The 23,821-nt window shown below is 37.6% G+C and overlaps 1 protein-coding gene across 1 annotated transcript in view; it reads left to right on the forward strand.

Moving 5' to 3' along the window:
- Positions 1-23,821, forward strand: part of PKP2 (plakophilin 2) — a 90,126-nt gene that overhangs the window by 60,829 nt on the left and 5,476 nt on the right. Inside the window, exons 7-10 of the mRNA XM_035027919.1 lie at positions 9,426-9,543; positions 10,639-10,803; positions 11,693-11,866; positions 16,774-16,927. Coding sequence (XP_034883810.1) covers positions 9,426-9,543; positions 10,639-10,803; positions 11,693-11,866; positions 16,774-16,927 — 611 coding nt within the window. The remainder of the gene's footprint in view (positions 1-9,425; positions 9,544-10,638; positions 10,804-11,692; positions 11,867-16,773; positions 16,928-23,821) is intronic.

Below are 23,821 nucleotides of genomic sequence, written 5' to 3' on the forward strand. Positions count from 1 at the left end.
TCCCTTCTCTTCCCTGAGTCTTTGTTCTCTTAAAGAAGAAGGGATGGAAACAACTTAGAGGTCAGAAATTAGAGTGCCTCCAGGGTTCCAGTTGGACTTAGGTGGACAGGTATAAGACCATGGGCAATGGTGGAAGCTGTCAGAGTAGAGAATGGGAAAAATATGCTTTTTCTGAGAGCAGTGAGATTCAGAGTTCTGGAAGACACTTCTGACCAAACACATCTCGGCAGCCTCTGTTAGCAGTCTCCTTCTTCATTCTTGAAGAAATTGACAGTAACTCTCTCACAATTATAGAACCATTATCAGAAATTTGCAAAAGGAAACTAGTCCAGCTTTCTTGGTTTTACCATTTGGTCTGTCTTTCCTCTTCCTCTTATCTAACACTGTATTTGTTCCTTGAATACCTGCTATATTCAAAGCACAGTTTAAATTTCTGAAATTTCCAAGGGGAATGGGACCTACCTTTGCCCTAGAGGAACTCCAGGTTTAGTGGGAAAGACAGGCACCTGAAGGGAATCACAATCCATTTGATAAGAAGTGTAAAAGGTATGAAAGACTGTTCCAGAGGCATTGAGTTGCCTAACTGATGTTGCCTGAGGGTTGGGAAGAGTTAACTGGAGAGTCATATTTAAGGAACTGTTGAAGGATGAGTAGGCGTTTGAATGTCCCTCTCTATCTTCAGCTCTTCATTCTATTACTGGTTCACCTCTATCATTATTCAATATAGTCATAATGAGAAATGCATATAAAATTGGCACTTTCATCTTATCGCCATAATTGAAGGCCACCCTAGAATTTTGCTACTTTGTTTAGGATGATTTTTCTTATTCTTGTATTTTGTGCCTATAGATGCCAGTTAAAGAAGAAAAGCAATTGGTAATACATTTCTCTTGCAAGTTACTTAAATTTCATTTTCCCCCCATATGTGATGGTGTAGTAAATGTGTTTTGATGAATATATAACATATGTACTAAAATTTACAACTGTCTTAAAAGAAACTTCCATTGTCACCACTATAAATCTAACTGCGGTGGATTTGAGTGGTCTGATAAAGCAAACTACCTTTAGAGAGAAAAGGTGTAACTATTAATCATGTTCCTAATTAGCCACAGGGTTAAGAGTAATGTCACAGGGTGGGAGAGGGGGTCTTGAGTATCAGTATACCCACTCTCTGGAAAAAGAGTGTCTCCATGTAGAATTTTAATATATTCAAATACTTCTATCTTGTCCAATACATATGTATATATATATATATATATATATATATATACATACATATATTTTATATATATATATATATATAATGTTACTAAATCTAATTTTTTTATACATATCTGGATATCAAACTTCAGAAGTTTCCTGAGTCTGCATTCCTTAATTGTATATTTTCGTTCTATTTACTTGTGGTCATCCCTTGTTCTGAATACTTATGACAGAAGAGGATTTATTTGGTTTAACCATACACATAATGCCAGATGATTATTTAAATAATTAAAAATTCAATAATTAAGATACTTAGTTAAATGAGGGTCTAATAATTTCCCTGAGTATCAAATAATTTTTTGTCAGACTGCAGATCCAAAGCAGGCCAGAACTACATTTTAAAACTGTAATCTAAATGTAGTTCTTTATTCCTGGAAAATAATTTATATAAAACTAGAAGAATGTTAATTAAAATAGTGTAAACAATAACAAAACCCAATAGAAGTATTCACATAATTCAACCTAAAGAGTGATTTTTCCAGAAATATACTTCAAACAGTTATTAATTAATTATTTAAAGTCTTCATTTGATATGTAAACATAAGCAATAAGAAGTCGGTTGTTGAAGAGGAAAATTTTTTCTCTACCCTTCAGAGTTCCTCTGGCTGGTTTAATAATCAAATTGACTTAGATTAGCAGGAGAAAGTCTAACAAAAGCTTAATAACATGTATACCTCCTGTAAACATGGGAGAAACCAGGAAAAGTGAGTAACTCCCCAAAATAACTAAAGCCATCACCTTTTTTTTTTTTAATTAATTTATTTATTTGAGAGAGAGAAAGCACAAGCAGAGGGAGAGGGAGAAGCAGACTCCCCAGTGAGCAGGGAGCCTTCCTCAGGGCTGGATCCCAGGACCCGGGATCATGACCAAAGGCAGAAGCTTAACAGACTGAGCCACCCAAGCACTCCAAGCCATCACCTTAAATATCATCTTCAGCTGAAGACAAAGATGTTTGGGTGGGGAGTCAGTTAAAGGAGGGTACCAGGCAAAGCACAGTAAACAAGAATAAGGCTGTTATGCAGTTTTATTTATTTATTTATTTTTTTTTTAAGATTTTATTTATTTATTTTGACAGAGAGAGAGACAGCGAGAGAGGGAACACAAGCAGGGGGAGTGGGAGAGGGAGAAGCAGGCTTCCCGCTGAGCAAGGAGCCCGATGCGGGGCTCAATCCCAGGACTCTGGGATCATGACCTGAGCCGAAGCCAGATGCTTAACAACTGAGCCACCCAGGCACCCCTGTTATGCAGTTTTAAATCCATGCTTTCTTCTTTGATAAATTTCTAGAGATTTAGTCTTTCCTCTCCTGATATAGCAGAGGGATACCCTTACAAATGGAGATTTCCCTTACAAATTGTAAGGGAATATAAATGTCTCTTGCAATGTAAGTAATGTAAATGTCTCTTACAAAAGGGTAACTTCCACTTGGTTTGCTGAACTTCTCCTGTGTTTGCTATTTCTTAAAAATAACCAGCTTAAAATAACATGTCAAAGAGGCATATCTTGGGGTGGCAAAATTTGTTCCCCCTACACCATAAATAATGGAATTGGCAATATTACTAGCAATGTTAAACTATCAGTTATAATTGCATTTCATATGTTGTGTATTTTAGGTATTGTGGGGGCCAAGGATAGGCCACGCTAAGATAGGCCACTTTGACATGAAGATTATTTTGAGCTGAAGGCAATCAAGACCCTGTGTGCTCAAGAGAAATTTTTGCCCCTTCGTTAACTACATAGAAAACTCTAAATTGGGGGGTCTTTCCCAGAATAAGGTTTATTAGCTGAGATAAATTTTATCTGAGTGTCCTATCTGTATGGCAGGACAAACATCTAATTACCAGACATTTGCTCTTCTTTTCACCTTGTGAATTACATTCCTTTCTTCTGAAGTGCCAGACCCCTACCCTTCTATCCTTAGTTTAGAATAACATGTATACCTCATTTTGCCTGTCTTTAGAATTTCCATGACTGTGTGGACTCTCTGTACATACGCTATTTGATTTTCTCCTCTTAATCTTGTCAATTTGATTTTTAGTCCAGCTAGATAGAAGGACTTCAACGGGGACAGGAATTCTTGATCCCTAATAAAATACAAACACATGTTTAGTTTAATGAATTAAAGTATTTTGTAAATTTCTCTTCAAGTAAATTTAAAAGATGTACGTGGTATTTAAATGGATATATAAAATCTTGATTTAAAAAAAATGATTGTTTATAAGCGAAATCTCAGGGGTTTTAGGTCACCTGTTTGAAATCTCTCAACAGTACTTAATAAAGTACTTAGTACTTAGTAAAGCAAACAAATCAAACATCAAACCAAGCAAATCCAGCTATGCTTACCTGATCACCCCACCCCTCTCTGATCTTCCTGAACCCAGTGTTAAGAGTTTAGGTCGCATTGGAATTGTCAAACAGCACAGCTACAAACCTTGCAAATGTCTCAGTTCTTCAAACTAAATTTTCTACTATCCTATTCATGCCTTTAGCAGATAGACTCAGATTAGGAGTTGTACTTCTCAGTAATTATATGACATATCTCTTTGCCAAAGAAACTCTTTACTCTTATCAATCAATGCATAAATATTGACTACCTACTTTGGGCTCAGCCCTGGGATAATTATTAAGGATACATGAATAGAACTAATATGGAGGAAGAAAAATCAATGAAGGTAACAGAAGAATAATTTTTATTATATCAAGAGGACTGTATTTGCTTGTCTTTCTGTATCAGTCAGTATGTGACTTGGGTCCTGAACAAAAATTCCCAAGAATGACTTTGTCAGAGATTTTTAAAAGCATCCTATGTTTGTTTGTTGAGGTACAATTGACACATTAGTTTCATTACAACATAATGATTTGATATTTGTAGACATTGTGAAATGATCACCACAGTTAATCTAGTTAACATCTGTCACCTTACATAGTTAACAAAGATTTTTTTTCTTGTGTGAGACCTTTTAAGATTTACTCTCTTAGCATCCTCATGTTTAAAAAAAAATCTGTGTATAACTTAATTTGGAAGTAGTTTATTATTAACTGTATCTTATATCACTGAAAATCTTTTTCTAAAAATACTTGATTATCATCATAGAACTATTAAAAATTTTGTAATTCATCATGATAAAAAAAATTAGCAGGTTGGTATATTTGAATAAAGCAGCTGATGACTTTGTTGCTATCCTATGGTTAAAATCTGTGCCTGTATTGGAGATGCAGACCATCTGAGCATCATATGATTTTACTCTAAGTCTTAAGCATCTTCATCAATCATTGTCTGGCATCTGAGAAATCTCCTTTAGGTGTCAAGAATGTCTATTCAAGTTCCAGTGGCTCCCAGGCATATTACAAAAATTAGTTCGCTGTTTATAATCGATTTGAAATGGAATTTGGCATTCTACCTTGAACAGCCAGCTAAATCCAAAGGAAGTGACTCTTACCTACCAACCAGATGATTGCTGGCTACATTGATTATTCAGAATACTTTTAGAAGATCTGAAAAATACAGGAAAGCAAAACCAAAGGATTTTTAAGGATAGATTTTCTTTTCCTCTGCCTTCTGGTTTCTTGATGTGTAATAGATGCTGACATATCTTTGTTCGGTTAATGTTCCTTGTCCTGGAAGGAACAAGACATGTACGTGGGAGAGCTTTGTTCTACCTCCCAATGATGCTTCTGTTTGCAGACCAAACAGTTGACTTTGACAGATATCTGCAGATACCTTCAGGAACTGATGTTGACTTTAGGGTAACAGACAATCCCTTTTCTTGGCAAAGAGTTTTTGTCCCTCTGCCAGTTCAAATGAGGCTCCCCTTTTGTTCTGGGCAATAACAAGCTGCTTCTGCTGCTTTCTCTGGGTTACTCACAGACAAGGCCCAACTGTTTGATATATATCAGCTGAGAGATAAACAAAAGCCCAGCCCTAAATCTCAAATAACAAGAGGAAGAAGGACGCCTCCTTATCCACCAATCTCTTTATCAAGTGCCCGTTGGGTCTTAGAATGGACTCCAAGCACTTAGTGGACTGGGGCCTTATTGCACAGTTTACGATACATGATATTAGAAATCCTATAGTTGTTGGTGAACGTGAAGATGTACCTACGATATTTGTAAAACCATCAAGGTGATCACTCTTTCAGTATGCTAGCTAGACCTTGAAGACTGGCCCCATAGGCAGTAGGTCTTGTATGTGACACACACGTAACCTGTGTGTTAGGAGGAAATGACACCTATTATTAGTAGGTATTGCCCCATTAAAAAAAAAAAATCTCTGCCTCTTAGAATTACTTGTTGGTGAAGTGTCTTGAAAAGACTCTAACCATATGATTATGTTGTCTGCCATTCTCAGATCTGGTAAGTAATTGTAGTCTTTTTTTTTTTTTTTAATTATTTTTTATTTTAATTCCGGTATAGTTAACATACAGTGTTCATTTCCCCACGCTCGCTGACCATACACCACACACTGAGCTTTGGACATTCTGTGTTGTGACAGACTTCCTGTCGGTGCTGGCCAACTAGCTGTAACAGCCTGCACGCAGCTGCACACACATAACTTTTTATGGACGGGCCAGTAAAAAGCCTACTAGAAGCAGGGAATTCTGATTTTAAACAAGAGTCACAGGTCAGGATTCCAAATGAAATTTTAGCATGCCCCAATTTGGAGAATTTTGTGAAAATTACAGATAACGGTATTTGTGAAGTGCCTACTGCAATGTCTGTCACACACACTGAGTTGCGGTTGTCTTTATCATTTGACATTGTCCATTTTTTGGTTTGCCCTATGAATTTAAGGTTTAGTCACCCTGTCATTAATCTCACAAAGACATACCATTCTTTCAGTTCTAGCAAAGTCCTGAGTGTTTGGTTTTCTTTTCTCCTTTTCGTTATGACACACAGGAATGTGTGAGAAAAGTGGTGCTAGAGACAGTCATCAGTCATTGATTTGCTTTTAGATAAAACACCTGAATCTTCCTAAATCTGTAAAGTTTTGTTCAGAGACATGCAGAGGTTCAGATTCTGTTTTTTTCCCCCACGCTTAACAAGTCCTATTACCAGAAAAATTCTTCCTCATGTCAAGCATAAGTAACTGATCAAGCTAGTGTTCCCCCTGTTCTGGCTCAGGGAAGATGAAGAGCTCCAAAACAATCCTGCCTTTGTGGGAAGAGTTTATATTCCCCACTTCTCCCCCCAGCCTCCAACCCCCCAGTCCAAGGATCTGGTTTTTAAATTTCAGTGTACAAAAGCATACATATTTTGGTTTCCTGGAAGTTGCCCACATATTTACTCAGCCTTTGTCCAGATTATACCAGGGGAAGTAAAACCATCATCTAATTGAGTTAAAATCATAGACACTAAATTAAACATTTCTAATATATTCATTGGTAACTCTGATAATCAATTTTTATTGAGTAGTGTGTTTGTATGCTCATTCTTTTTTACTTTTCAATAAGATAATTGTTTCCATATATCGATATTTGATACTGTTTCATTTATAACTGTGGGATATTTTTCATATTAAACCTCTTCTGGGCTACATAGAGGAAATAGTTATAAATAAATATTTCTCAGGGTTTGGTAGATACATTGTAAAAGCTTCCATTCTGCCTAAGATTAGCCATGGTAATTCTCTGATTTCCACAAACTTAAGTACTAGCTGTTGAAAAAAATGTTTTAGTCCCTTAAGATAGATATATCACTTTCATAATTACTGCTTATTTTCAGAGTGGTACAATAACAAATTCCTTTCTGACTAGTGACTTCTATTCATGGATGTAGTGCTATAAAATAATCCACCCTTATCATTCATATTTCTGGGCAGTTGAGTAAGGTAGGAACTATTTTTGATATGCAGGAGCAAATACTGAAGCAGTGGGGTTACACTTTCTGTCAACAAAGATGTCGAGTGCCAGAAAACCCTGATAAGTCCCATTTTAAGCACGTAGAGTCTGGATAATACCAAACTACGAGACAAGAGTCCGTGCATGTGAACTGGCAGTCCCACCAAAGCGAATTACCATTCGCACCCAAAATAAATACCCTGAAGTTTAACAAAGCTAGGTCATCCATCTGCAAGGTATGTGGCAGCTTTAGCTAGTCAGAAACCTTTTGATTTGTCAAAGCAATTTTAAACTACTGCCATTTCTCCAAGCCAGAGGTTAAAAAGGTCAAGGGGAAACTTTAAAAGATGTGATAACGCTGTCTTGGAGTTGGGGGACATCTGGTGTTTGCTAATAAGCAAATGACAGAGTGAATGAATGTTGATGAGGTGTGCTCTATTCTGGAGCCGCCCCTGAGAACAGAATAAAGAGCAGCTCTCCTATTCTGACTTGACCACTACTATGCTGTCACTGGGAAAAGTAACTTTTAAATTCTTTGGACCTCCGTTTCTCCATGTGTAAAAGAAGATGACTGGAGGGCGCCTGGGTGGCTCAGTTGGTTAAGCGACTGCCTTCGGCTCAGGTCATGATCCTGGAGTCCCGGGATCGAGTCCCACGTCGGGCTCCCTGCTCAGCAGGGAGTCTGCCTCTCTCTCTGACCCTCCCCCTTCTCATGCTCTCTGTCTCTCATTCTCTCTGTCTCAAATAAATAAATCTTTAAAAAAAAAAAAAAAGAAGATGACTGGAAAAGATGCTTTTTCAGTTTCTGTCAGGCTTCTTCAGAGAATAGATACAGGATCTTGGTTCAAATGATCATTTCTTGAGAAAAAAAGCTATAGTAAAAATGGTTCAGTTTAGTTTATAAACCCATGCATTATCTTTTGTTAATGGACAAAGTGTCAGTTTTTTAGGTACAGTAAAAATTGAGGTAAATCTTTAATTGGAATAGTCGAATGAAAACCAAAGTCACAAAGGATTTTCTTAAAATTAAAAATTCATTGTATCAGCCCAACAACCATTAAATTTTTGTATATCCTTAGTTTAAATATATTAGTCTCATCTCAACTATTAGGTTGAATCATGAAATTACATTTCTGTGGGTTAAAAACAGTCTTGTATCATCAAGTTCATCCTATGGATGTGATTTTCATGGGAAGCAGGGTACAATGCTGTGTGTTCCTTTCTTGTTCCCATTAGTTCTTGATACCATGCTGGGTACATTTGTTCTCTGATATAGTATGTATTGAAAGCAGTATTTTGGGGCAGAAAGCCTTTTTGAAATCACTTAATGCAATATATTGTTTTACAGATGAAGAAAATAAGACCCAAAAAGTTCTCAGAATTGTAGTTCTTTTGATGTTCAGTCTGACAGAAACATTATAAACAAAAACTTTTGAATATACTTTGAATACTCTACCTACCAGTAAAAAAAAACAAAAACAAAAAACCGGTCTGATAAATTTTATAGGAATAGTTCTTAGCAATTAAGATTCTGAATTTGAAATTTGATCCCCAAATAAATTACCTTGCTGGATTTGATAAGTTTCAATTCTCTGTAAGGAAGCAACCTCCACTTGTAGATGTAGGTACTGTTTATAGAAAGGTGTCATGGCCTAGCAAAATTAGAAATAGACTAAGTGCAAAGATATTTATAGGTCATGCTTTTGACTTAGGTCTTACACACTGTGGAACTTTGCATTCTTGTCACATCTCTCTGCCATTTTAATTATAGAATCATCACATTTTAGAATATCTGGTTTGATATTTGTCAATAATTATTTACACTGAAAGCTACAAAACCCCAAAATAGTAGAGTCCAACATCATGTCTTTACAAATGAGGAAACTGAGGCCCAGAGAATTTAAGTCACTTTAACTTACATAGAGTTAAGACACGGAATAGGTTGGCACTTGGACATCTAGTATACTGCTACGTCAAATGATCCATTTGTTGTTTTAGTTGCAGAGTGTTTGCTTCATATGTACCCTCTCAGAAACAGATTGCAGATTAAGTAAATGATGCTGTGCCCTTGGTGCTTGAAGTGAAGTAGACAGAAAGCTTTTACTGACCCAATGACATGTTATAGGAATATAGTTAGAGGTTGTGTCCAGATTTGATGACCATCAGGCAATTGATAATGAACTGACCCCAGGACCTGTCTGCCACTCTTTTACAAATTTGTCAGTTTTCCGAACACTTGGAAGCAGCATCAATCAAATAAAGCTTTGAAACGAAGCCCTATTAGATACACAGCTTAAGTCTTAACGGTTGGTTGTTTTTCCTGATAGAAACATGAGTTCAGCCGGCCCTGATGGGAGGAAAGTGATGAGAAGATGTGACGGACTGATCGACTCGCTGGTCCATTATGTAAGAGGAACCATCGCAGACTACCAGCCAGATGACAAGGTGATTCATGGGTTAAATATCTCTTGTTTGAATTACTTACTTTGTCTTACTAAGATGCTTCAGAGGATTCTGGAAGTATTCTGTTTGGGTTTAGCTTTATTCATTAACTCACTTGCTAAGCTTAAAGTTTCCCATCCATGCTTAGAAATATTAAAATCTACCTAGCCCCATTTTTCTGTCTACTTTCCAGACCCCAGTTTACAACTACCTGTTTAACAACTCTATGTAGGTATTTGAAAGGAGCCCAAGAGTTCCGTGTGCAATAATGAACTTAAGTTCATCTCTTCCCTTATTCCCAAACTTGCTCCTTCTCTGAATAATCCTTCTTCTTCTTCTTTTTTTTTTTTTAAAGATTTTACTTATTTATTTGACAGAGAGAGACACACAGCGAGAGAGGGAACACAAGCAGGGGGAGCAGGAGAGGGAGAAGCAGGCTTCCCGCCGAGCAGGGAGCCCGATGTGGGGCTTGATCCCAGGAGCCTGGGATCATGACCTGAGCCGAAGGCAGACGCTTAACGCCTGAGCCATCCAGGCGCCCCTGAATAATCCTTCTTAATAATTATCCCCACCCACCAAATGAAAGCAGAAATCTGCATGATCTCTGACTGCCTGCTTGCCTTCGCTCACACCCTGTGTCCCTCAGGCAGCAAACCATGTGCGTGCCACCTCGGAAACACCCTTCAGCTGGCGCGCTCCTCCTCCCTCATGCCGTGACTGCTGCCCTGGTTTGTGCATCTTTCATACTTACCATGCAATAGCTTCCTAACGGGTCCTGCAAACAGTTCTTCTGTTTTCCAGCTCCATGTGGCTACCAAATTACGTATCATAAAATATAGAATCGTCTGAACACACTCTTCAAAGTAAACCAGAAAGGCTCTCCAGTGGTTTAAGAAATCCAGCCTCTACTTCTTAGCATTGTGCTCGTGACCATTCGTGATCTAGCCACACTCATTCCACTCCCCCAGACACCGTGCAAGCACACCCCTCCGCATCTACTAAACTGTGTAAGACCGAAAGCGTAGCACGTCCTGTGGTAGCACACTGCAGAGGGATGTCTGTATGTCTATGATCAGTATTCATCTCCTGTTTTCTCAGGCCACAGAGAACTGTGTGTGCATTCTTCATAACCTCTCCTACCAGCTGGAGGCAGAGCTCCCAGATAGATATTCCCAGAGTATCTATATTCAAAACCGGACTATCCAGACTGACAACAACAAAAGTATTGGGTGTTTTGGCAGTCGAAGCAGGAAAATAAAAGAGGTATGTTGGAAGGACTTTGAAAGAAAAAGTGTGTATGTGTGTATCTCTGAGTACTTAGTGTATGTCGGGCACTATTTTAAGTTGTTTTAATCCTTACATCAACCTTAGGAGGTGTGTATTATTAATATCCTCATTTATTGACGAGGAAACGGAAGTACAGAATGGCTAATTTCCCCCCCCAAAATCCAGGAAATTATAAGAGGGGGTGGAATTCAATCCCAGGTCGTCTGGCTACAGATTTGCATTGTTAACCACTGTACCCACTGCTGTATGCTTTATAAGTTAGGAAATAAGCTTAATACAGTGTAGCCAGTGGTATATAGACTGTGTAACGTTAAAAGCAATGCTGATGTTTAGCTCTGGGTATCCTAAAAGTACATCCATACGAAGGAATACTGTCCCTACTGGCGTTTCATGAAAACTGGAAGAATGTAACCCCTCCTGTTCCTCAGACTATCGTGGTACGTATTTGTGAACTTGGAGAGCAACTGGTAAATTTAGAATCCTGATGTTATCCCAGACAACTTCACAAGACTGAGGGAAGAGGCCTGTTTTTCTTATCTCCACAGTGGTTGTGACTAATTTAGCTTTTAGCTTAACAGCAGCCTGAAAACTATTCTAGAATAGCCTATGCTTCATTCTCGAGTTTTCTCTCAGTATGAAATATAAAGTTGGGGTGTTGTTAAGGAGAAATAGACATTATGAGCTAAACGTTAACTGCTTGGAAATCATACATATTTGCTTTTTCATTTCCATATCAGGGGCTTGTTATTAGGCAAATTGTCCGTCTATCTAGACTAAATGGTTTTTCTGGTCCCTTAGTTTGGGTGTGGAATTCTAGAAATCACTGGAAGGCATTAATTCTGGATTTCACTGTGTACGTGGTTAGCAATATCAGGACATGCCGATGCCGGAAGAAAAGAGCAACCCGAAGGGTGTGGAATGGCTATGGCATTCCATCGTGATACGGATGTATTTGTCCTTGATCGCCAAGAGTGTCCGAAACTACACTCAGGAAGCATCTTTGGGAGCTTTGCAGAATCTCACTGCAGGAAGTGGACCAGTGAGTATCACCCCTGTTCTTCTGCTTTATAAAAATAATGACATTGTGGGTCTTACCTACGTTAGGTTCAGAAATGAGACAGTGAAGTAAGGGAAAAGTTTTTTCAGTCAAGACAGTTCTCAGTAATTGCCAGCAAGAGGTCCAGCTTTCTAGGACTTTCAGCCTCAGTTTCTGCAGAGCCAAGTTAGGCTGTGAGTGAAAGGCTCCTAGATATTTATATTAGAGCTCTTTCAGTTATAAGTCTCAGAATCCTACCTAAACTGGCCTGGGCAAAAAAGAGGAGTATCTTGGCCCATTTAACTGGAAAGTCAAGGTGAGTCTTCTTTCTGTCATGGTAGGTAGGTGTCCTAGCAGTTGTAATTATAACTCTATCTCTGGGTTCCCTCTTCCCCTTTTTTATTCTCAAAGGCTCTTCTCATATGATAGCAAAGGTCACCAGTGATTTCAGACTTACATTTTATCTACCCAATGTCCCCACAGAAAAGAAACTACTATTTTCTCAATAGCTCCATTTGGAACTCAAGAAATGAGTCGCACTTGCCCATATCTGAACCTGTGGCTAGGAGCCTGTTGATGTTCTGACTGGCCAGGTCTGGGGGATATGCCCACCTGTGAATTTCAAGGGCATGGGTTTGAGCAGGCAGGGTCATTGCCACTGGGACCACATGGACTGAAATGCTAAAGGAGCTGCTCATTAGCAAAAGGAAGAATGAGTGCTGCCCAGGCAAAAACAACAGATGTCCACTGTGTATGGAGTTGGAAAGGACATCTGTGCTTTTACGTCCCAGAAACTCAACTACAAAATAAAGAGCTGCTTCTCTTCCTGATGCACTTACTTTATACCAGCAAAGTCAAAATATATAAAACAGTAAAAGCTTATTCCTCTCCCTATGTATTTTACACCGTACTACACAGTTAGGATTCTATGAATATTTAGTTATTTGAACTAAGCTTATATTCTTTGTCTTGATCATAAAATTATTAGAATAAACACACACACACACACACACAAAGTTGTTCATTATATGTCCAGTTTCCAATTATCCATCCTCATAGAGAAGAGTACTCTTGTAGATAACAAAAATATTATTTATTCTTAAGAAACCATATTCATTCTTTAATGTGTTTACAAAGAAGCTTGCCCTGTTTTGAACAAAATTGTGAAATAACTAAAACCAGTATTTCTCTTATCTTAGCACTGTGGTTAAGAATATGACCAAACTTAGGGCACCTGGCTGACTCATTCAGTAGATCATGGGACTCTTGATCTTGGAGTTGTAAGTTTGAGCCCCATGTTGGGTGTAGAGATTACTTAAAAATAAAATCTAGGGGTGCCTGAGTGGCCCAGTCATTAAGTGTCTGTCTTAGCTCAGGTCATGATCCCAGGGGCCTGGAATCGAGCCCCGCGTTGGGCTCCCTGCTCAGCGGGAAGCCTGCCTCTCCCTCTCCCACTCCCCCTGCTTGTGTTCCCTCTCTCCCTGTCTCTCTCTCTCTGTCAAATAAATAAATAAAATCTTTAAAAATATATATAAATAAATAAAATAAAATCTTAAAAGTTTTTTTTTTTTTATCTCTTTGATTTTCTGCAAAATTTACTTGTGCACAAAGAGGAGGGAACAAGAAACTACCAGGGAGCCCTGAATGATGCACAGTCATCATACCTTCTCATTTTCCCATGCTAGGTTTCCCAAAACCATTTCTTTCACTTTCCCAAACTACGGAAGCCCTCTTATTAACTCCCAGCCGACTTCAAAGAAAACGTCAGGAATTAACGCAGTGTGCACCTATGTGTGTGCATATCTGAGTTCCCTGTGCTATGAGTATGGTTCAGTACGAGCTAACCCATTAAGCCTGCATTTTAGCCTCTTCCATTCCAAGATCTCTCATGGACTCCAAACAGTCCAGAGATGTTTCCATGTTCCTAAGGATAGAAATATTTATGCCACTTAAGTTCTGAATATGTAGTTTACTACCTAGATCTTAAGTTCCTTTATTCATTTTTTGAGCACCTACTATAGCAGGTACTAACTAGCCTAGTGCTAAGTATGTAGCAGTGAATAAGACAAAATCCCTGTGCTTGGTAATAATCTAACTGGGATAAATACATAAAAAGAAATCTAAGGTACTAGGAGATTCCAAGTCCAAAAGGAGTCCAAGCATTGGAGATATCCTCATAACTGTCCTAATTGTGTCAAGGCATTTAAAATCATACCTAACGTTAAACCAGTCTGGTCCCCTGAAAGGAAGCCTACACTGAACTGGTATGAACCTGTACTCAAGTTGTTAGAGTTTAATTTGACTGGAGATTTATAGGAGAAAATCATTAGCACCATGAGACAGTGAAATGTTCTTTTAAGTTACAAGATGCTTTTTATTAAAATTTTGACATATATATCCTTTCTAATTATTACTTTTCCTAATTTTGTTATGCTTAAATTGTATGATCAAAAATACTTGTTCTTAGAATTTCTAAAAAGAATCATTGAATAGGAAAACACGAAAAGCAAAGCATTTAAAATAGTTTCAGAAAACATCCAGTCCATTAACCTTGTGTTCATAACTGAGATAGCGCTGAGCAGTTGATGGCCATGTGCCTGAAATGGCAAAGAACCTAAACTGAAATGAGTAGCTTCCTAAAAGATTGGTTATGTAATTTAAGTATAAAATTATGACAGTAATTTCTAGTCAGTATTAAACCTTATTGGTTTAGATATAGTGGTCATTCTAATAATAAGTAAGGAAAGAGAAAGAATTAATAATATTTACCCATTTAGCAAACTCTGTAAGTACAGAAATCAAAAGATTAAGGTACAAAAAAAGAAAAGATTAAGGTACAGATTTTCAATTAGAAGATAAGTAAGTCCCGAAGATATAATGCACAGCATCGTGACTACACTTAACAATACTGTATTGTGTATTTGAAAGTTACTAGGAGAATAAATCTTAAAAGTTCTCATCATAAGAAGAAAAAAAGTTGTAATCATGTGCGGTGATGAATATTAACTTATTGTAATTATTTTGCAGTATATAGGTATATCAAATCATTATGTTTTACACCTAAAACTATTACAGTGTTATGTGTCAGTTATGTATCAATAGAAATAAGTTAAACGTCATATAGCCAAAGTTAAAAGTCATTGAAATAAGCACTTTTCAAATTTCTAAAACACTTTATTTTCTTAAAGATTTTATTTATTCATTTGAGAGAGAGGGAATGAGAGAGGGAGAGCATGAGAGGGGGGTGGGTCACAGGGAGAAGCAGACTCCCTACTGAGCAGGAAGCCCAGTGCATCACTCTTGATCCCTGGAGTCCAGGATCATGACCTGAGCCGAAGGCAAACACTTAACGACTGAGCCACCCAGGCGCCCCCGATTTTTTTTAATATTTAAGTAATCTCTATACCCAAAGTGGGGCTCGAACTCACAACTCAAAGATCAAGAGCCGCAGGCTCCACCAGCTGAGCCAGCCAGGTGCCCCAATACTGAAACAGTTTTAAGGACCTCCTGTCCCCTCCCTGAAACCTATCCTGGGCCCTATATTAAGAACCCCTGTTCTAAAAAGTATAGTGGAGAATGTAAGGAGAGCAGTCTGCAGGAGGTGGGGGAAATAAGCAGTGTTTAGATAAGAGAAACAGAGAAGATAGACACCCTGAAGAATGGTCAAGAATTTTAGGAATTTCTGGCCAGTGGCCTCAAGTTAGCTTCAAATACAAATCTATAAAGTTTTAGATATAAGCTGAGACCCCAGTATTAGAAGTTTATTGATGCTAGGAAGGTTCTGGTCAGTACTCAGACCCCCTGAAAGTAGGTGGCCAGCCTGATTCCAAATATGATTTGCACATACAACCTCTGATTGAGAATGTAAAAGTAAATCTAACTAGCCATACATTCTTTTCTTTAAAAGCCCAATATCTCTTTCAGGATAAGCTGACTTCTTAGAAATGAATAAGTTTACTAAAATATGTAAAATACCAAAATGTGAGCAAGAAGGTGACCAAAGCAACAGCGAGCAAATATGCTGAAATATTAAAGACATCTCCCTTTAAAATTTTTCTCAGCTCAGTTGTCTTTATAGGTAAATTCCACGAGGCCCTCAAAGTTGGGATTATTCTTGTATTAAACAAATAGTTCAAGAAAATAGAAAAAGGAAAAACATTATGCAACTAATTTCATGACACTAGTGTTTGATTCTAAAACATTGTCCTTATATCCTTTTCACAATGCTGAGCTGAAAATGGGAATAAAGAGGAAATAAAAGAAAAGACAGGCCCATTTTATTTATAAACATGCAAAAACATAGAAACTAACCAAATCTAGTGTTCTATTTAAAAATACCAAATAAGGGCGCCTGGGTGGCTCAGTTGGTTAAGCGACTGCCTTCAGCTCAGGTCATGATCCTGGAGTCCCTGGATCGAGTCCCGCATCGGGCTCCCTGCTCGGCAGGGAGTCTGCTTCTCCCTCTGACCCTCCTCCCTCTCATGCTCTCTGTCTCAAATAAATAAATAAAATCTTTAAAATAAATAAATAAATAAATAAATAAAAATAAAAATACCAAATAAGCTGTTTTTATCCTGTAATAAAATTGAAAATGTAATAAGAATTTTTTTTTTAATTTATTTATTTGAGAGAGGCAGAGAGAGCACGAACAGGGAGAGGGGCAGAAGGAGAGGGAGAAGCAGACTCCTATGACCCCGGGATCATGACCTGAGCCAAAGGCAGACACTTAATGAACTGAGCCACCCAGGCGCCCCTGAAAACATAAGAATTTAAAGGAAATATCTTCAGACTAGTTTCATCACAGCTTAGTTTTCAAAACATCTTGCTCAGTCTCTAATAATCCACAGAAATTTAATATTAGCATGAAGTCAAAAGGCAGTAGTACTGATAAGACATGTCTCATGCAACAGATGCCGACGTCAGTAGCTCAGACAGTTGTCCAGAAGGAAAATGGCCTTCAGCACACCCGCAAGATGCTGCATGTTGGTGATCCAAGTGTGAAAAAGACAGCGGTCTCCCTGCTGAGAAATTTGTCTCGGAATCTTTCTCTGCAGAATGAAATTGGTGAGTCAACAAACGTGTCTCGATGTCGTGAATACATGTTGAAATTACAAAGGCAGGGAACCATTGTCTTTATCATGTTTTATACAATGACGAACTGAAAATGACAAAAGGAGCGAAATGTGGGAAATAGACCTGGCCTTTGCACCCAGGCATCCAGATCCAGGTAGGCTTTCTCCCTGGGTTTCAAATAGGATTTTTCTTAATATCCAGCATTTTTTTGTTTGAATTACTGCAGAAGAAAAATTTCATCCCTAATTATAACTAACAAGGGAGGTGACACGTCTGATGTTTTTCAGCCATTGGCTGTGCGGTCAGGGGTCTTTTTAACCCGCACAGTTAGTTTAACCTGCTTAAGCACTGCTCTTCTAAAACATTGAAAATATACACACAGCAGTCCTCATTTTAGAAGCTTGGTCCCTGTTGCACTAGAAAAAAATGGATGGACATGCAAAAAGACAAGAAGGAGGAGTCACTGAATATATATTGAATTCGGCATACATTTGCAACGACGTGAATGGAACTAGAGGGGATTATGCTAAGCAAAGTAAGTCTGTCAGAGAAAGACAATTATCATATGATCTCACTCATATGTGGAATTGAAGAAACAAAACACATGAACATAAAGGAAGGAAAGGAAAAATAAGATAAAAACAGAGAGGGAAGCAAACCGTAAGAGACTCCTAACTATAGAGAACAAACAGGGTTGCTCGAGGGGAGGTGGGTGGGGATGGGATAACTGGGTGATGGGCATTAAGGAGGGCACTTGATGAGATGTGCAACTGAGGAATCACTGAATTCTACCCCTGAAACTAATAATACACTATATGTTAACTAAATTGAATTTAAATAAAAAATTTTAAAAATTAAAAAAAAATTTGGCATAGGTGGTTTTACAATGAATACATTGAAACATTTGCTCCCTTTTTTGAGAGTCTATTATTGACAAAGATAACTATGTTACACTATCAAGTAATACAATGTTTTGTTCATTTGCTTTATACACAGAAATGTCTGATAAATGTGAATCAGGTCAAAAACTATAAAATGAGATAATAGGAAGGTTGTTAACACCAAAATCAGTCATGCTTCCTAATGCTCCATAAATTAGTCATTCCTGACAACTCGAAGTTCAGTTTTTCACAAAATTCCACTAAAATTATAGACAAATTTTTGTTTGGTTTTAGGGGATTGGGTTAATTTGGAGTACACACACAGACACACAGCACCAGAGATACTGAAGTCTGTGGTTATGTTTTAATGTCATTTCCAAAGCCAGCCAGCCACACAATATTGGAGAGGTGGTTTCATGCAATGGTTTCCTGCCCATTATAAATATAGAGAGAGCCTGGAAATTTTTCACGAATCTAAAAGAAACCTTGCCCTAGGCGCTCTGAAAATTATGAAAGTGTTCTCATTGTCCTTTGTGGACTTTTGTGCTGCACTTGAATCAGGTGTATCATCCTTTGACTTTTTTTTTTTTCCGCAAAGGAAATGTTGACTCCATCTTTAAGCAGGGCTGATGGAGGTAACCGCCCTGGACGCGTTCTACACATGCCTTCAGGGCAGAAATGCTGTTGTTCCCATGTTCTACCATCTTCTAACTGTTGGGAAGATACAAGTGTAGCCCCACACTTTCCTTTTTTTTTTTCTTTTTTAATATATATATAAACCCTCTATTTAATTCTTCAGTTGAGCAGAAAATGGCCTTAGCAGAGAGAAGGTGTTTTTTGCATTTCACTATACTTAATGTTTATTTATTTTCTTAGTTTGCCTACTTTGAGTGAGTTCTGGCTTTGATACATTACATCTGAAATTTTCTTGGCTCACCTTGGTAATTAGAATAATTACACTTTTTTTCCTCTTAATTTTTAATGGCTTAACAATGTGACTTTTCATCCCATATTTGTCACTTTTAACCAGACCTAGGTAAATGGAAAATCATTGTTTTGGATGGTTTTATTAAAGAACAACTTCAATTTTTTTTAAAAGACGTATGCTCATTTTAAAAATTCAAGCAATTAAGAAAAGCACCACAAATAAAGCAAAAATACTTCCTCTTACCACTCAGAAAACAACCATTGTTACCCTTAGATGAATATTATTCCAGACATCTCTCTATGCCTATGGACATAAGAGTTTAGACAAACAGAAAGATAAATGATATTAAAATTGGATCATACAACATCTAGTGGCTAATTAGAGTTAATTTTAACAAAAGCAAACTAAATGATATAGAATCACTGAACTTTGGATAAATTTTTCACTACATTTCAGGCATGTTTTAGAGACTGTGGTAATGTGTACTCAAGTTTGTCTCAGTCCTGATTTCCAACTTTTGGCCAAACCTAGAAGAATGTCTTGATTGCCCCCGCAGCAATATTAGTCTCCTCAATCTCTAATAGTTCCTCTTTTGTAACATGCGTATGATATGTGTGTAACATGTATAATGTGTATTTTTGTCACCAGCCTGTAAAAACATAAAATGGAAAGAAACAAAGAATGGAAAGAAGGAAGGGAAGGAAGGGAGAGAGGGAAAGAGAGAGGAAAGTTTCTATTCAAATGTCTGTATTCCAGTTTGTCATTTTAGTGGTCCTCTTAACTAAAGTGCCATGTAAATTGTAGGTGATGCCCACTGTACATTATAGGGAGGACCAGTGTTTTGTTAAATAGGTCTGGCCTTCTCCTTTATTATGGAATAGGTCCAAAGGACCATTATGGTACAGTCACATCAGGATTTATTATGACCAGCCTGATCCAAATCCTCTCACTAATGAAGTACTTTGCACCAAAAGTATAGTTTTGTTCAGTTTATTTTTTGGAACCTATTATTGTATTGAGGCTTTTATCCATAAAATTCTAATGAGATCATCTTTATTAGATTCTTTGCAATTTTTAAAATTTTAATTCTGGTGTAGTTAACATGCAGTGTTATATTCATTTCAGGTGTACAATGTAGTGATTCAACAATTCTTTACAGTACTCAGTGCTCATCACAGTATGTGTACTCTTAATTCCCTTCACCTGTTTCATGCATTCCCCCCCCCCCCCACCTACCTCCCGTCTGGTAAACATCAGTTTGTTCTCTATAATTAAGAGTCTGTTTTTTGGATTGCCTTTTTTTTCCCTTTGTTTATTTTGTTTCTTAAATTCTACATATGAGGGACACCTAGGTGGCTCAGTCAATTAAGTACCTGCCTTCGGCTCAGGTCATGATCCTGGGGTCCTGGGATCGAGCCTCATATCGGGCTCCCTGTTCAACAGGGAGACTGCTCCTCCTCTCCTTCTGCTGTTCCCCCTGCTTGTGCTCTCTCTCTCTCTCAAATAAATAAAATCTTTTTTTAAAAAAAATCTACATATGAGTGAAATCATATGGTATTTGTCTTTCCCTGAGTGACTTATTTCACTTAAGTGTTACACTCTCTAGCTCCAACCATGTTGTTGCAAATGACAAGATTTCTTTCTTTTTTTAATGGCTGAATAATATTCCATATAATGCATATATACACACACACACACCACATTTTCTTTATCTACTCATCTATCCATGGGTATTTGGGCTGCTTCCATAATTTGGCTACTGTGAATAATGCTGCAGTAAACATAGTGGTGCATGTATCCCTTTGAACTAGTGTTTTTGTATTCTTTGGGTTAATACCCAGTAGTGCAATTACTAGATGGTAGGGTAGTCCTATTTTTAATTTTTTGAAGAATTTCCATACTGTCTCCCACAGTGGCTGCACCGGGTTGCATTCCCACCAACAGTGTACGAGGGTTCCCTTTTCTCCATATTCTTGCCAACACTTGTTGTTTCTTGAGTTTTTTTTTATTTTAGACATCTGACGGGTGTGAGGTGATACCTCATTGTGGCTTTGATCTGCATTTTCTTGATGATAAGTGATGATGAGCATCTTTTCATGTGTCTGTTGGCCATCTGTCTTCTTTGGAGAAACATCTGTTCTTGTCTTCTGCTCATTTTTTAATTGGATTATTTGTTTTATGGGTGCTGAGTTGTATAAGTTCTTCATATATTTTGGATAATAACCCTTTATCAGATATGTCATTTGCAACTATCTCCTTCCATTCAGTAGGTTATCTTTTAGTTTTGCTGGTTGTTTTTTGCTGAACAGAAGCTTTTTCATTTGATGTAGTCCCAATAGTTTACTTTTGCTTTGTTTCCCTTGCCTCAGTAGACAGATGTAGAAAAATGTTGCTACAGTCGATGTCAGAGAAATTACTGCCTGTGCTCTCTTCTAGGAATTTTATGGTTTCAGGTCTCACACTGAGGTCCTTAATCGATCTTATTTTTGCGTATGGTGTAAGGAGGTGGTCCAGTTTCATTCTTTTGCATGTTGCTGTCCAGTTTTCCCAACACCATTTGTTGAACAGACTGGTATTTTCCCATTGCATATTCTTACCTCCCTTGTCAAAGATTAATTGACGATATAATTATGCATTTGCTTCTGTGTAGCCCCATGCTTTCATAAGATGATCCCCTGATAAAGCTCCTCTCATTTCAAAGACAGTATCGAGAAGAGGCTTCTGCAAGATAAATGCAATTTTTAAATTCCAAATCAGCTTTATGTCAGATACACAATTTGAGTGACAGGACCCATCTTGATTCAGAGTATTCATAGCCAGGAATAAATGAAAATCAGTTTGAAATACATGAATCGCATTCTCATGAGAGACTTCTAGACTAAAACTTTCCATATGTTGACCTGGAATGAAATCCTCACATATTACTCAGATTTACAGAAATAAACTTAAAACTTACATTTTATTGGGGCGCCTGGGTGGCTCAGTTGGTTAAGCGTCTGCCTTCGGGTCAGGTCGTGATCCCAGGGTCCCAGGATCGAGCCCCGCATCGGGCTCCCTGCTCAGCGGGGAGTCTGCTTCTCCTTCTGACCCTCCCCCTGCTTGTGCACACACACTGTCTCTCTCAAATGAATAAATAAAATCTTTTTTACAAACTTCTGTTTCCTTACAAATTTAAAGATAGGCACACTTGGTATGGTGACAGAATAATAGATCTCATGCAGAGGACAGCGGATCTGCGTCCTTCAGTGCTACTTCGTTACACACATCTCCTTGGCTAGTCATTCGGTCACTACCTCACAGTGATTTTACAAGCATCAGATAAAATAATGTATTTATAAGGAAGTATTTGGACACATCTTGAGATTCTCAATTCCCATTTACTCATAGTTACAGATGTTTTCAGACATCCAACTAATGTCTTGACTTTTTAAGGCATTGAATTTAAAGATTAAATAAAATCTCCCTCAACAATATGACATTGAGCTCTAACCCTCCAATATGATGATCAGGCCTTTAATTTTATATATCACTATTAAAGATCCCATTTTAATTGTCCCAGAATAAATATATTTATCCAGGCCCAGTTATGTGTGTGTGTATGTATGTATACATACCTATGCTCTTTCTTCTCAGGTTTCTTTTGCCTATTTTCTTTCCTAACGTTATGTGTATGCAATTATGTATGTATATATATTACCAACTCTTTGAAGTAGATACTATTATTCCCCATTTTACAGGTTAGGAAAATGCAGCATGGAGAGGTTAAGTAGCTTGCCCAGACCACACAGCCACTGAGTGGCAGAGACAGGACTGAAACTGAAGAAGTGTGACCTCAGAGGCTGAGCTCTGAGCTCTGAACACTGGGCCATGATGTTTCAATGAGAGTCAAAGCCAGAGTTCAGGTCATTGAGCAGAAGGTGTGTCTTTCCTGTCAATCATGTCCACGTATTATCAAAGGATGATAGTTGCTCAGTTCCTTTTATTGCATCCCTCTCCGTTTTAGGCATAGCGATCGATGCTGGAAGTCCAGAAATGAATATGATAATTGTCTTCAAGGAACCCATAGCCCCCTTTGGAATTCAGACAGGCCCATGACTAATTACAATGCAGTGCCCTAGAGAAGAGTGCAGTTCATCGTGACACATAAATTCAGATGAAGAAACAATAAAATTAGGCAGAAGTATTTGTTATACAACCATGATAAACACAACACTGTATTGAAGAGTTGTGAGGAGCAGTAGGAGCATGCTCTCAATCATTTAAGAAGAGTCCAAAGTAGTAAGAGAAAAAGAAGAAAACATACATGAAAAGAATTATTGCAAAAAATCCAGTATAAATTCATATTGCCTAAAATATATACCAATATATTTGACAAGTTATAATCAAATCATCAAATATTAATACCTCTTTTGTTACCACAAAAAAAGCCAAATTAAAACCCTACAACCAAGAACTTACATAGAAGGTGAAAAGATAAATTTGAAATAGTGGGGTTTTTTTTTCTTTTTTAAATGATAGTATTATTTGGGGCACCTGGGTGGCTCAGTCGTTAAGCATCTGCCTTCGGCTCAGGTCATGATCCCAGGGTCCTGGGATCGAGCCCCACATTGGGCTCCCTGCTCGGTGGAAAGCCTGCTTCTCCCTCTCCCACTCCCCCTGCTTGTGTTCCTGCTCTCGCTATCTCTCTCTCTGTCAAATAAATAAATAAAATCTTTAAAAAAAAAAAAAAAGTATTTGTACATTGAAGAAACTAAGCAGTACAGATAATTTTTTAAAAATTTTTAAGTCAAAAAAAAAATTTTTAAGTCACCATCAATAGTATTGTAGAAAAACAAGTCCTATTAGTATTTTAATGTATTTCTTCTCAGGTTTCTTTTGAATATTTTTTTTCCAAATGTTATATATTCTTTATAAATAACTGCACTGAATTTTCTCACAGAATACTAACATAAGTATTTTCTTGTTATACATGTTTCGTAAATATTTTTGGGATACATAATCTTGGCAGATGTGTTTTAGATAATCATATTCCTGTTGAGTTATTTAGGCTTTTTATAATTTTTTACTTATAAGAGC

Source organism: Mirounga leonina, unplaced genomic scaffold (genome assembly GCF_011800145.1).
Source record: "Mirounga leonina isolate KUSES-001 unplaced genomic scaffold, KU_Mleo_1.0 Mir_201, whole genome shotgun sequence".
In the NCBI taxonomy this organism is placed as follows: Eukaryota; Metazoa; Chordata; class Mammalia; order Carnivora; family Phocidae; genus Mirounga; species Mirounga leonina.